Below are 15,568 nucleotides of genomic sequence, written 5' to 3'. Positions count from 1 at the left end.
GTTTTTCTCCTCTTCAGGATAAAGTAAGACATCCTTTAATACAAGTAATATGACAGGTTATTTCAGGATTGAGCTAGAACATTGCAAACCTTATTTCAGCGGATGTGCTTTCTGACAGGTTGATGATTATCTAATCTGTACATTACCTTGTGTGTGCAAACTCCAAGGATTGGCAGTATAATTTGCTAGAAGACTAATCCTTTTAAAATGTATTTTTCTGTTGCAGAAGAGGATGAGTCTGCATTAAAGAGGAGTGAGCTTATTAACTGGTACTTGAAGGAAATTGAATCAGAAATAGACTCTGAAGAGGAACTTATAAATAAAAAAAGAATCATAGAGAAAGTCATTCAACGGCTCACACGCTACGTACGTACAGCGCTGCACTTGCTCGAGTTTTAACGAGACAGTTCATGGCTGACATCTGTAGGTTCATTAGTGATCTGTGTCTTGATGTTCATTTACTTTGAATCATTGTGGCCTGTTCAGGATTATAAGTTGTAAAACAAGGGATAATTAAGACCAAGTAAATAACCTACTTCCTTTGCTAAAACTAGCAGAATGTAAGTTAAATCTCCAAAGGTAGATATGGAGTTTTAGTATTTGGGTGTTTTAATTACTCTTACACTTTCAGTTTCCTTCTCTCTTTGTCTTACTTCTTCCCAGAACCCCAGCCTTGGTTAAATCTAACTGCCTTTTCTCTATCCATGCACCTAAAGAAAAAGCGTACGACCATGTGCCAAATCTTACTTTTAAATTCATGATCACAGATCTCAAGTGGACAGTTCTTATCGACCTCACATTAGTACTGCCCAGCATTGTTACTTTTCCCTAATCAGGCCATTCTGCCACTCTTAGAGGACTTTTACACACTTGCTGTGTACTTGGAGCCCTGGTGGTACAGTGGTCAAGAGCTTGGCTGCTAACTAAAAGGTCACCGGTTTGAATCCACCAGGCACTCCTGAGAAACCCTGTGGGGCAGTTCTACTCTGTCTTATAGTGTTGCTATGAGTCGGAATCGGCTCAACATCGATGGCTTTGGTTTTTTTGTTTGTTTCTCTGTACTCCCGCCTGCGTCTTCCGTCTCTCTTCCACTGTGCTAGCCTTGTCTCTTAAATCACAGAGAAAGTGGTAGTCAGAAGAGAACTTTCTAGCCCTCTTACCACCAGCCCGTATGCTCTGCCTTCCATCCTATTTAAGACCAACCCCCAACTTGTAAAGGCACCCTATCCCCTATCATCTGCTCAGATACTTTGCTCTGGGGTCATCCCCTCTTCTACATCATCAACTGTCTGCTCTTGACTAGGTAATTCTCATCAGTATAAAAATGTATGGTGCATGGTAACGCTTCTTGGAAACTCTATGGGGCAGTTCTACTCTGTCCTATAGGGTCGTTATGAGTCAGAATCGACTCGACGGCAGTGGTTTTTTTTTTTTTATGGTAATGTCTCACCTTAAAGGGGCCGGAGGACCCCGACTCCACATTCCCTTTAGCTAGTGCCTCATTTCTATACCTCTCTTTACTGAAAAATTACTGAAAAGACTTGTATATACTTAAACCCTCCGTTTCCTTTCCCACTCCTGGTCAACTCTGTTGAACTCCCTTGGTCAGGGTTTCAAACCACTCCCTACACCTGAACCACTGCTTGTCCAGTCACCATCAAATGACCTTTGATATTGCCAAATCAGTTAGTTGTTCTCTGTACCCAGCCAGTCAGCAGCATGTTTCACAATCGTTTACTCCTTCTAGTGATACTTGGTTCACTTGGCCACTTCTGAGTCACCGTATTTCCAGGGTCTCCTGTCTCGCTGGCTGTTTGTTCTTAGCCTCTTAATGAGTCTTCCTCTTCTCACTTTTTAAGTGGAGTGACTATGCCTATTCCTCAGACCTCTTTGCTGTTAATACTCATTACCTAAGTGACCTCTTTGGTTCTGTGAATGTAAACCCATCTGCTAATGACTCCCACATTTATGTTCCCAACCTTCACGTCCCCTCTAAATTCCACTTGTATCTAGCCAGCCAGCTGCCTGCTTGTGTACTAGTAGGCATCTCACACTTAAGGTGTTCAGAAGAGTTCTTTTCCCCTCTGGCATTCCCATGTGCTCAGTTGCTGTAGCCCAGACAGTGGGATCATCCCTTCTCCTCACAATTCTCTTCAGCAGCAAGTCCTGTGAACTCTGCCTTCAGTGTGTGTGTCTTCTCACCACCTTCACTCCTTCCACCTGAGCCACATGCTGGACTTCCGCAGGACCCTTTTAACTGCTGCCCCCCTTTGCCCTGGCTCTCTGCCCACAAGTCAGGACATCCGAGGATTTGTTGTTGTTGTTTTCTTTTTTTAACTGCTCTGCTCCAAGACTTTCCAGTGCATCTCTTCACCTTTAGAATAACATCCAGTCTCCCTCACATGGCCTGCAGAACCTTACACAGTCCGGCCTTTTCCAGTCTCACTTCATTTCCTCCCACCTCCCCCTGCCCATAGCACCCCAGCCACACTGGCCGTGCCGCTGTTCCTTAGATGCACCGCAAGCAAGGGCTTCAGCACTTGCTATAATGCGCCAGAGAATCTTACTAAAATCATAGTATTCGTTGAGCTTTCTTCTGTCTTAATGTTTCAAAAAAGTGTTTATGGTATGAAAAGGTCAGCATCCTACTGGGAACAGGTTTTAGCAAACTGTTGATAAGTGGCTTTAAGGTGTAAATCTAGGCATTTTGGGAGGGGTGGGTAGCAAACATTCCGAAGCAGGATTGAGTCTGGTGTTCTGGGCATTGTTATTCAGCTGCTGGAGGCCTGAGGACACGTGTTTGTGTTTCACAGGACCATGTTCTCATTGAGCTCACCCAAGCTGGATTGAAAGGCTCCGCAGATGGAAGTGAGAGCTATGAAGAAGATCCCTACTTGGTAGTTAACCCGAACTACTTGCTGGAAGATTGAGGTATTGAAGTAACTGACCCAAGCTGAGAAGCTCTCTGCCACCTGGTCTGGGGCCCGGGAGGAGCTCTGCCAGTGAGAGTGATGCTTCAGGAAAAAGGTTCCTTTTAATAAATAAGAACTGAGTTGATGGTCTGAGGAGTCACATTCCTGCCACATGCTTTCATACCAGCACAGCCTTAAGCACTTTCTTGAGTGTGGTTCTTGTCCAGATGAAGTTGGGACTCAATGATGTGTAGTTTTGTAACTAAGATCTTTATTTTCCACACGTAGGAAAGTCTGCTCCTTTTATAGTGTGTGGTATCTTATTGGAGAAGTAACTTTTTTTGTTGCCAACTACTGCTCTTTATTCACCAAAATAAAATAACATCTTCTGTACTTGTCTTTTGGATTATTTCATTCAACTCTGATAGGATTGTTGCTTCTAATCAACTTGTGACTGTGAGACTTTCCCTTTTTGTTTTATCCGTGGTGAGGGAATGGAAGTGTGGCCTTGTGATCAGCCTGTAGGAGTAAGTTCCTGTGAGGAGGAGCCCTTATTAGAATTACTTAGTATGAAGACTAAGGGGCCTTGGAGATAACTTCAAGGTTACTTCTAGTTCTTTTTTTTGTTTTTTTTTTTCTTTTAACGGCAGTTATTAATAACTCCTCTGACTTCTATGTTCTAAGGGTAATTTCTTAGAATTGCTTTCCAACCACTTTTTTAAGAGAAATATGTCATTTTCTATATTACAAGCTGTCCGCAAATTTTAAGGCTTTCCTCCAGGAAAAATTATTACTATTGAGGATACTAACAATTTCTGAAATGTAGCTATGATCAGTGTGTTCATGATGTAGCAGCCCCTGTTGTTGCAGCTTTCAACAACAGGTGGCATTCTGGGGTGTGCAGGGCTGCTAGGGGGTGGGTTTATCCATGTTATGTGAGTTCACAAATAGAAACGTTTCAGGCTCCCCTGGCTCATAAACAGTTGGGGTGGGGATGGATAGAGAAGTTACACAGCAGATGAAGGGTATACGGCTCCTGTCAAAAGTATGTTTCTAAATAACAGGGGTAGCCTTGACTTTGGGATGAGCAAACCTTGGGTACGGGATTAGACTGCCTGTGGGGAGAGGAGGGTGTCAATATAAGACACAGACAAATATCAGGCAGGACATTCAGTGACTGGGCAAGATGAGGACATCTAAGGAAGACCCAGAAGAGAGCAAGAAAGAGTCCTCTCCCACTTCTGGTAGGAAGAGCTCCCTGCACGACCAACTTGATAAGGAAGGTGGGGTGGGGAGAGAAACAGGAGCTGGAGCTTTAATTGGGCCAAATATTTATCCAGATAAGAACTTTAAACCCAGGAAAGATGAGTTCTTTTAGATTGGAGTATTTGTCCTTTCTTCCTCAATTCTGCCACAAGGGAGAGCAGGGACTCCAGAGCACAGTAGTCATTACTACAAAAAATTTTCTGCATGTTTGAATAAGTGCTTATTTCCACACCCCCTTCCTCCATGTGGTCCTTGTCAGGGAGGTGATGTGCCTACTGGATGATGGAGCATCTTTATGAAGAAAATTAGAAAAGAGTGCTAAAGAAGATAAGGGGATAGACGTGATATGTTCCCTGAAGGTACATGTTTTAAGTTGTCGACTTATCTGTAAAATTTAATTTTCAACCAACTCCCAATAGATGTCCATCCATAAAGAAATGATTACATAAATTGTGATACAGCTATGCTGTGGGACACACACAAAATGAGGTAGACCTAGATTTTAAAAATATCTTCAGACCACATATGGAAAAAAAAAATGTACAAATAGCCAAGAAGATTCTGGGGAAAAGAATAATAGGAAGGAGAAGCCTCGTTTTACCAGAAAACAAAAAATGCTATGTTGTTGTCTTGTCCCTTCAAATCAATTCCGACTCATGACAACCCCATGTGTTAGAATAGAACTGCTCCGTAGAGTTTCCTGGCTGTAATCATTAGGGAAGCAGACCTTTCTTTTGCGGTGCTGCTGGGTGGGTTCAAACCACCAATCTTGGTTACCAGCCAAGCGCAAGTCATTTTGCACCACCCAGGGGCCTAAAAAGTACTATAGAGCTATGGAAATAAAAATAGTGTGATATTAGATTAGATTAAAAATCAATCTTTTTTTTTTAAAAAAAAACATCAGCCAAGCAGTAGAAAACCTAGGAATACCTATGTGAAGTGATAACTTCTATGACTTCAGGGGTAACTTTTAGACTATAAAAATCAGCCCAAAGCTGGTTCCCACGCGATGGAGGCCAAGTATGTCCCCAGTTTCCCGTGCCTCCATTATTTCCGACACCAGCCGCTTTCCCCACAGCACCCTGGGTTCGATCACTCGTTTGTTGTGATGTCCACAGAATTACCGCACCAGCAATCACAGGTTTAATAAAAAGAATATGAACAGAGAAAGAAATGCACAGGGCACAATCCCAGGTGGGTCCCCAGCCTGAAACTACATGTTAGCTCTTACGTCGCTGGGCCCACGTGCCATAGCTCATGTTGGCAGGTGCACCCAGATCCAGCTCCTGAACTGCATTACCGCTTCAGTTCTCGGCAGGTGTGTTATGGCTACTGCTGTTGTTGCACACAGGTGCGCTCGTGTGCATTCCGTGGCTTTTCTTGGCCAGCTCTGACTATTGGCCCTTTGTGACTGATCAAGCTCACAACAGGCAGCCTTGGGACAGCTCCATTCCTGGCCCCACCGCTACCAAGTCTAGCGCGCTCAACCAGCAGCCCTGGGACAGCTCAGCTCCTGGCCCATCCCCAATCCGGCTCTCAACCAGCAGCCTTGGGACAGCTCCGCTTCTAGCCCCGTCACTTTTCTCCCAGCTCATTTCATCAGTACAGCCCTTGGCTCTGTCCTACTCTGCTGCCATCGTCTGGTCCCCCTGTTTGTCTCTTGTTTCTTGCACCGTTGCTGCTGGTCCACAGCTCTAAACATGTTACGGTTCATTCACCCTGGTCTGGAAGGGTTTCCAGCACGGAACTATGTCTTAATGGATGTGCCACCCTCTCAGCTTTCAGCCAAGAAGCCCCCAAAACCTCTGTGTCTTGTCCTGGCCCACTCACCGCTCTGCTGCCACTCCTCTGCCCAGCTCGTTGGCTTCTCCTGGCCGCTGCTCTTTTGCCAGCCACTGCTGACTGCCCTACTTTCTACCGGGTCCAGCCCTCCATCAGTGTTATAGCTCCATATCAGGTGTGGGAGGGTCCTCAGTGCAGGGCCTCTATGTCCCAAATGAAGCACCTATCCTTCCAGCTGTCTTCTAGGAGACCCCAGAACCTGTTTTTCAGCCCTTTATATAGGGCATTTCTTGTCAATTTCAAGGCAGAGGCTCCCTGGCCGGATCAAAGCCCAACCAGTCCTCCATTTTGCAAATCAAAACCAAACACATTGAGGTCCAGTTGATTCTGACTCAAAGCAACCCTATAGGACGAAGTAGAACTGCCCCATAGGGCTTCCAAGGAGTGGCTGGTAGATTTGAACTGCTGATCTTTTGATTAGCAGCCAAGCTCTTAACCACTGCTCCACCAGGGCTCTGAAAATCAATATTAAAAAAAAAAGGTTGCCGTCAAGTCGATTGCAACGCATAGCGAGCCTACAGGACAGAGTAGAACTGCCTTCATAAGGTTTCCAAGGAGTGGCTGGTGGATTTAAACCTCTGGTTAGCAGCACCAGCTCACCATAGCTTTTAACCACTGCATGTGCTGCAAGGGTTCCTTAGGCTTCAGTTACCGGGCCAGGCCAGCTTACCCAGGAAATGTCAATTATTTGGGAAATCCCCTCCTGAGTTGTTGTTCCCCACAAACTAGGGGCAAAAAGACCACATAAGGGAACCCATTGCACTGCATTTTGTATATATTTCTATTTCATTTCTGATAAAGGCAGCATTTCAAGAATGGCCTACTCAATAATACATTATAAATTGATTAGCCCTGCCACGCAGTATACTCAAAGTTCAAGATGAGTTAAAGAGCTAAGGATTAAAAATAAAACTATAAGGAAGTAAGTTTAATACAGGAAAATTTTTTGTGACATGCTTTAGTATTCAAAATCTATTAAAAGTTTCTATATGAGTATTGTAGACTCCGAAATTTGCTCTTGAATGTCGAGTAACTAAAGCAAAAGGAAGAAATAATGAAGTAAAAGAGCCGAAAAGAAGATTTCAAAGGGCAGCTCGAGAAGACAGTAAAATATAATGACGTATGCAAAGCCCTGGAGTTAGAAAACCAGAAGAGAAGAACATGCTTGTCATTTCTCAAGCTGAAAGAAGTGAAGAAAAAAACCAAGCCTGGAGTTGCAATTTTTGAAAGATTCTATGGGGAAAATATTAAACGATGCAGGAAACCCCGAAGACAACTCATCAGGCATGAAAAGGACTGGTCAGCGGGGGGGAGAGAGATGCCGATGAAGAGTGAGCCAATTAAATTAGGTGGACACTGGAGAGTGTGTTGGCAACTCTTGACTGGAGGGGGGATGGGAAGATAGAGAGAGAGGGAAGATGGCAAAATTGGCATGAAACGAGAGACTGAAAGGGCTGACTCAATAGGGGGAGAGCAAGTGGGAGAAGGGAGTATGATGTATGTAAACCTACATGTGACAGACTGATTGGAATGGTAAATGTTCACCTGAAGCTTAATAAAAATTAATTAAAAAAAAGAAAAAAAGATGGAAGGAATACACAGTCACTATACCTAAAAGAATTATACCTAAAAGAATTGGTAGTCATTCAAGAAGAACAAGGGGATAACTGCGTGGTTTAAAGTCAGGAAAGGTGTGTGTCAGAGTTGTATCCTTTTACCATACTTATTCAATCTATATGTTGAGCAAATAATCCAAGAAGCTTGACTATATGAAGAAGGAAGGAGCATCAGGATTGGAGGAAGACTCATTAACAACCTTAGTTATGCGGATGACACAACCTTGCTTGCTGAAAGTGAAGAAGACTTGAAGCACTGATGAAGATCAAAGACCACAGCCTTCAGGATGGATTACACCTCAACACAAATAAAAACCCTCACAATTGGACCAATAAACAACATCAGGATAAACGGAAAAAAGATCAAAATTGTCAAGGATTTATTTTTACTTGGATCCAAAGTCGACACCCATGAAAGCAGCAGTCAAGAAATCAAATGATGTATTGCATTGGGCAGATCAGCTGCAAAAGACCTCTTTAAAGTATTAAAAAGTAAAGATGTCACCTTGAAGACTAAGGTGTGCCTGATCCAGGCCACGATGTTTTCAATCACCTCATACGCATGTGAAAGCTGGACAATGAATAAGGAAGACCGAAGGAGAATTGATGCCTTGGAATTGTGTTCGTGAAGAATATTGAATATACCCTAAGACCTAAACCTAGTGCCGTCGAGTCGATTCTGACTCATAGCAACCCTACAGGACAGAGTAGGACTGCCCCATTATACCATGAACTGCTAAAACAATGAACAAATCTGTCTTGGAAGAAGTACAACCAGAATGCTCCTTAGAGGCATGTATGGCGAGACTTCTCACATACTTTGGACATGTTATCTGGAGGGACCAGTCCCTGGAGAAGGACATCATTCTTGGCAAAGTACAGGGTCAGGGAAAAAGAGGAAGACCCTCAACGAGATGGATTGACACAGTCGCTACAACAATGGGCTGAAACATAACGATTTTGAGGATGGTACAGGACTGGGCAGTGTTTTGTTTTTTTGTACATAGGGTCGCTATGAGTTGGAATTAACTCGATGGCACCTAACAACAACATGAGTGTTGTAGAGAAAATGCTGCGGTTGCTTAGGGTAAAATCAAAAGGGATTTATTGAAGCCAAAGTTACATCGCAATGGGAGGCCAGGAAAACTCAGGCTGAAGCTCCCAGACCTCAGGGGGAAAATGCAAGTCACAAGTAATTATAGTGCTGAAGGGGGAGAATAAACTTCCAATTTTTCTCATTGTTTTACAGTAATTAAGGTCAATCAAGGCGGGATTAGCAAAGCACCACCTTTGACATTATTGGTTACATGAGTACATTGATGGTTAAAAGACAAAACTGAATGATATGAGGTCAAGGGAGAGTTCACGATGGTTACAAAGAAATGATGTGACAAAACATTTTCAGAAGTGGTCTGTTAAAAGCTACCTTGCTCAGAGCAGCAGTCTCCAGAGGAGACTGAGAACAAAGAGTTTACATGATCTATCACTTTGCCCAGTACTTCAGAAACAGGAGGAGCCTGAGATCAAAAGTTTCCATTAAGTGTACACATCTTTTAGCCTGACCGAAAAGAAACTCATTTCCTTAATGACAGTGGGTTGGTTCCTAGGTAAGGAAGGTAGAATAATGAGAGCGAAAGGTTACCTGGAGCTGCTAGGCAGCAAATGTAAAACCTAGGTGAAAGATTGCATTGAGCTCTCAGGGTTAGTTCAGTCGCTTTACACAGGCAGGTTAGATACCTGTTTTTATTTTCCATCTTGTAATAAGATGAATATAATAAAAATGGATAATTTTCAGAAGAAAAGTCAATGGCCTATTAACATAAAGAGCTTCACCTCTGAGTAATCAGACAAATGAGATGACAATAAGGAGATAATTTTTCCATTCCTCAAAGTGTCACAAATGTGAAAAGCTTTATAATAGGTGTTAGCAAAAGCAGAGAGATTTAGGGACACTTCTGTCTGGAAGTAGGATTTAAATTTGAAGACATTTGTTTTGGATTGAAGACTATTTGGATTTCAGTAAAAAATTTAAACAGTATTCCTGTTGAGCCAGCAATTTAATTTCCAGCAATTTATCTTAAAGAGCTGTGGTAACCCACCTGGACCAAAGGAGAATGAAGAACACCAAGGACACAAGGTAATTACGAGCCCAAGAGACGGAAGGGGCCACATAAACCAGAGACTACATCAGCCTGAGACCAGAAGAACTAGATGGTGCCCAGCTACAACCAATGACTGCCCTGACGGAACACAACAGAGAACCCCTGAGGGAGCAGGAGAGCGTTGGGATGCAGACCCCAAATTCTCTTAAAAAGACCAGACTTAATGGTCTGACTGAGACTAGAAGGACCCTGGTGGTCATGGCCCCCAGACCTTCTGTTGGCCCAGGACAGGAACCATTCCCAAAGCCAACTCTTCAGGCCGATTGGACTGGACAATGGGTTGGGGAAGGATGCTGGTGAGGAGTGAGCTTCTTGGATCAGGTGGACACTTGAGACTATGTTGGCATCTCCTCCCTGGAGGGGAGATGAAAGGGTAGAGGGGGTTAGAAGCCAGTGAAATGGACACGAAAAGAGAGAGTGGAGGGAGGTAGCGGGCTGTCTCATTAGGGGGAGAGCAATTGGGAGTATGTAGCAAGGTGTATATAAGTTTTTGTGTGAGAGACTGACTTGATTTGTAAACTTTCACTTAAAGCACAATAAAAATTTTTAAAAAATGTAGAGAACTTTTTCTTCAGACATTTCCCAGATTCTTCTTATGGTCTTTACATTTTTAAATATTATATCAGTGAATCACGTACTGATTTCATTATTGTAGATAACCCAGTTAAATATTACCTCAGCTGTTCTTTATAAAGTAAGGTTTCCACATGCCTTTTAGCAGTTCCTTGAAAATGAAGCTGCCTTGGAATTTAGTCTTCATCGTGCTCTTAAGTTCTTCATGCTGGGGGTTTGACTGGGAGTGTGATAGAAATTTCATTTCAGCTGCTGGTCCTCTAACCAATGACTTGCTGCACAACCTGAACAGCCAACTGGGAAACCAGGGCTATAATGTTGCTGCAGGTGACAAGGACATTTATGTTTGTCACCAGTCACTGCCTGCTTTCCTGCCAGAGTACTTTAGCAGTATTCATGCCAGTCAGGTTACCCATTATAAAGTATTTCTGCCATGGGCACAGCTTCTTCCAACAGGAAGCTCCAAGAATCCAGACGAGAAAATAGTGCAGTGCTACCGGAGACTCCTAGAGTCCCTGAAGACCGCACAGCTTCAGCCCATTGTCATCCTGCACAACCAGACACTACCCGCCAGCATTGTCCAGGGAAGCCAAGCCTTTGCTGACCTCTTCGCTGACTATGCCGCATTCGCCTTCCACTCCTTTGGGGACCTAGTTGGGATCTGGTTCACTTTTAGTGACCTGAACAAGGCAATAACGGAACTTCCCTATCAGGAATCAAAAGCTTCACGTCTCCAGACTCTCACAGATGCGCACAGAAAAGCCTGTGAGATTTACCACCAAACGTTTGCTTCTCAGGGTAAGTCAGCATTGACCATTATCCTCCTTAGCGCAGGACTCGGCATTTCTTCCCAGTCACCTTCAATACCCCTTGTGTAGCTGTACACGAGCAAGAAATTAACTCTATATTGAAGATTTCCTCATGGAGCTAGGAAAGGGTGGTTTATATCACCCAGCACCCACCATTCCCCTTGAAAAATATCCCTTAGACACCTCTTGCCCAGTCATGTGCCACCTCGTCCTCCTTCCCTTCTACCATCCCGCCTCCCTGACTCTGCCTCTCCACCGTCCTCAGCCTTCCCATTTTCTGTGCAGAGCAATTCATGCCTTCTATTTGCAGCTTACATCCTAGCAGGTGAGACAAATACATAGGAAATACTGGCAGGAAGTAAGGACAGTGTAATTGTAAATGTCCACATTCCTACTTCATAGGTAACTTGAGATTCTGATTCAGTAAGTCTGAGGCACAGCCGGGACACCCATGATTTTAATAAATACCCCCAGATAATAGGTACACCAATTTTGAGAACCATTTTGGACTATACATGCTTTCTTGTGTTTACTATATACTGTACATATCTACCAGCTAAGGACCCCTGGTGGTGCAGTGGTTAAGCAGTCAGCTATTAACCGAAAGGTCAGGCTCGAACCCGCCAGCTGCTTTGCAGGAGAGAGATGTGGCCATCTGCTTTTGTAAAGATTACAGCCTTCGAAACCCTATAGGGCAGTTGCACTCTGTCCTATACGGTTGCTGTGAGTCAGAATTGACTCGATGGCAATAGGGTTGGTTTGGTTTGGTTTGGTTTGGTTTGATACTCAGCAACCAGGGCAGGAGGACACTGCACATCTTGCAGGGCCACATGGAGGTTGCACTCAGAAACAGGATGAACTAGCAAGGGTGTGGGAGGCAGGCTTTCTTTGTAGTAACAAGAGGATGAGGTGCCCCTTGGTTCCCATGGGAGGATGTAATTGGCTTGTCTGAATAATTTCATCGGTTGGCTGGGAGGTGAGACCCGTTAGGTTGAGGACTGGGTGGAGTGCAGTTGGTTCAGCTGAGGGGGGAATTAACCAGGTGGGGAGCGTTTTCTCCCGGTTAAGGGGCATACCTGGCAAGAGCAGGGGCACTTGCAGTTAGGCCTTTTGAATTTGTGAGGCTCAAAGATGTCAAGGCAGCACGTGTAAATGTAGGCCTTACAATACACCCCCATTAGGATGGCTATAACAAAAAAGACAACAGGATGAACATAAGTTAATGTCACTGAACTGTACATATAAAGAATGTTGAGATGGCAAATGTTTTGTTACATATATACTTTCCACAATGAAAAAAAGCAAAAAGTAAAAAAGAGAGATAATAGTAAGTTGTTGGCAATAGCAATGGCAAAAATGTGGAAAAATTAGAGTCCTCATATATTGCTGGTGGGAATGTAAAATTGTGCACCTGCTTTAGAAAACAGTCTGGCAGTTCCTCAAAAAGTTAAATTTAGTGTTTTTCCACCCCCCCCCCCAATAACCATCAAAGGTTTTTTTTGTGTGTGTAAACCTTTTCATGAGTTTTCATTGTAGTGGTCTCCTACAATATTTGTCCTTTTGTGATTGGCTTATTTCACTCATCATAAACACTAAACAGACAATAGATAAGGGTAACTTAGGTGAACGGTAAGACAGTACACAGTACTAGGGAAGCCAGTACAACTTGCCCAAGGCAAGGTCATGGAAGCTCCATAGACACATTCAAACTCCCTAAGGGACCGAATTACTAGGCTGAGGGCTGTGGAGACCATGGTCTCAGGGAACATCTAGCTCAATTGGCATAACATAGTTTATAAAGAAAATGTTCTACATTCTACTTTGGGGAGTAGCATCTGCGGTCTTAAAAGCTTGTGAGCAACCATCTAAGATACTCCACTGGTCTCACGCCAAGGGTGAATGAAGAAAACCAAAGACACTAGGGAAAGATTAGTCCAAAGGACTAAAGGACCACAACTACCACAGCCTCCACCAACTGAGTCCAGCACAACTAGATGGTGCCCGGCTACCACCACTGACTGCTCTGACAGGGATCACCATAGAGGATCCCGGGCAGAGCTGGAGAAAAATGTAGAACAAAATTCTAACTCACAAAAAAAGACCAGACTTACTGGCCTGACAGAGACTGGAGAAACCCTGAGAATATGGCCCCTGGACATCCTTTTAGCTCAGTAATGAAGTCACTCCAGAGGTTCACCCTTCAGCCAAAGATTAGACAGGCCCATAAAACAAAATGAGACTGAAGGTGCACACCAGCCCAGGAGCAAGGACAAGAAGGCAGGAGAGCACAGGAAAGCTGGTAATAGGGAACCCAAGGTCAAGAATGGAGAGTGTTGACATGTCGTGGTATTGGTAACCAATGTCACAAAACAGTACATGTACTAATTGTTTAATGAGAAGCTAGTTCTGTAAACCTTCATCTAAAGTACAATAATAAAAGAAATTAAAAAATAAAAAAAGATTTAAAAAATGGGTAGCTGAAAAAAGTTTAATAATTGTACAATTAAATTTACCCATTAAACGCAAGATTTGTGAAGTTGCACAGAAAAAAAAAAGTTAAACTTAGGCTCCATGTACAGTGAAACCTGTGAGAGCCCAAACTTGGTGAGACTGCCTTGTTTTTCCAGGTCTCTCAAGTTTTCTGCCTTTGACAGGAGTGAAAGGCTGCATTTTGTATCATTCGTTTTAGTGGAAAATATGGGAGTTTTCCTTTCTGACGGGTTTCTGCCTTACACAGTTTTCAGCTTTCTCAGGTTTTACTGCATATGAAATTCTAGAAAAACCAATCAAACCTAGACTAAAAAAAAAAAAACTCACAGAAAGCAAATCAGTGATTGCCTAAGGCCAGGGAACAGCTTGGAACAGTTGGGAACAGCCTGGAAAGGAGCACAAGGGAATTTTGGGGGTGATGAAAATATTCTATACCTTGATTGTGGTAGTGATTGCATGGGCATTCAAATTTGTCAAAACTCATAGAAATGTTTACTTAAAATGGATGCATTTTATTGATATAAATTTCAATAAACTTGAAATCTTAAAATGAAGGCAAAATAAAGACATTTTCAGACAAAAAAAAAGTTAAACTCAGAGTTGCCATATGACTCAGCAATTCCTTTCCTAGGTGTATACCCAAGAAGAACAAAAACACACGTCCACACAAAAACTTGTACACAAATGTTCATAACTCCGTTATTCGTAATAGTCAAAAAGTAGAAACAACCCAAATGTCCATCAACAGATGAATAGAGAAACAAAATACAGAATATATACAATGGAATGTATTTAACCATAAAAAGGAATGAAGTTCTAATACATGTTAAACATGGGTGAACCTTGAAAATATTATGCTAATTGAAAGAAGATAGACACTAAAGGTTACATATTGTAGGATTCCATTTGTATGAAATGTCCGGAATAGTCAAATCCATGGAGAGAGAAAGCAGATTAGTGGTTGCTGGGGCTGGAGTTTGGGGAAGGAGGAGGTAACAGCTAATGGTTATGAAATTTCTTTTTGGGGTGATGAAAATGTTCTGGAATTAGTTAGTGGTAATGGTTGCGCAACCTTGTGAAAAACCACAAGGTATACCCTCTAAAGGGTAAATTTTATAGTAGGTAAATTATATATTTCAATTAAAAATGTTAAAATAAAACATAAGTGAGAGTGTTGAGGGTTCGTTAAAACAAACAAACCCTAAGAGAACTTACATCTACCCATATGTTCCTCCCCATCCCCTCCGGTGCCTTCCAGCACCCCAGGTTACCACTACGCTCAATATTCGGTTGACCATTCCATGGAGCCCACAATGACTTTATTGGTACAAATCAAACACTTCAGATACAATTTTTTTAATTATAGAAAAAGTGGCATTTTAGCAAACAAAGCACCTTCACCACGTTTTTGGTTATTATTATTATTTTTTTAATACATGAAGGAGCCACTGATTGCCAATTAGAAAATAAAAAATACAATATCCAGTTCTGAGTTTTTTTCTTTGGAATGTTTTTGTCAGGGTATGATTTACATATAGTGAAATGTATAGACCTTAAGTTTATACAAATGCACACATCCATTTAACCCACCCCCTATTGAAGCAGAGAACATTAACCACCCCTCAGAGAATCCCCTGTGCACCTCCTGATTCAATCTCTACCTCTAGAAGCAATCACTGGTCTGATTTCTGTCACCATAAATACAAATGGAATCATCATACAGTATGTACTTTTTTGTGTTTGTCTTCTTTCATTCAGCATCACGTTTGTGAGATTTATTCAGGTGGTTGCATGAATTATAATTCCTTTTTTTTTTTTTTACTTCTGAGTAGTATTCCAATGTATGGATGTACCAGTTACATGTTCGTAAACAGTGTTTGTCTATTATGAAAAAAACT

At 42.5% G+C, this 15,568-nt stretch overlaps 2 protein-coding genes across 2 annotated transcripts in view; both read left to right on the top strand.

Moving 5' to 3' along the window:
• Positions 1 to 3,305, top strand: part of MCM6 (minichromosome maintenance complex component 6) — a 36,857-nt gene extending 33,552 nt beyond the window's left edge. The window contains exons 16-17 of the mRNA XM_049889249.1: positions 227 to 366; positions 2,814 to 3,305. Of these exons, the coding sequence (XP_049745206.1) occupies positions 227 to 366; positions 2,814 to 2,930 (257 nt within the window). The 3' untranslated portion in view covers positions 2,931 to 3,305. The remainder of the gene's footprint in view (positions 1 to 226; positions 367 to 2,813) is intronic.
• Positions 3,306 to 10,529: 7,224 nt separating this feature from the next.
• The window catches only part of LCT (lactase), a 48,302-nt gene continuing 43,263 nt past the window's right edge, over positions 10,530 to 15,568 (top strand). Inside the window, exon 1 of the mRNA XM_049889235.1 lies at positions 10,530 to 11,169. Within this exon, the coding sequence (XP_049745192.1) occupies positions 10,530 to 11,169 (640 nt within the window). The remainder of the gene's footprint in view (positions 11,170 to 15,568) is intronic.

This window comes from Elephas maximus, chromosome 6 (assembly GCF_024166365.1).
Source record: "Elephas maximus indicus isolate mEleMax1 chromosome 6, mEleMax1 primary haplotype, whole genome shotgun sequence".
Taxonomy (NCBI): domain Eukaryota; kingdom Metazoa; phylum Chordata; class Mammalia; order Proboscidea; family Elephantidae; genus Elephas; species Elephas maximus.
This window is presented reverse-complemented; position numbering and strand designations above follow the sequence as displayed.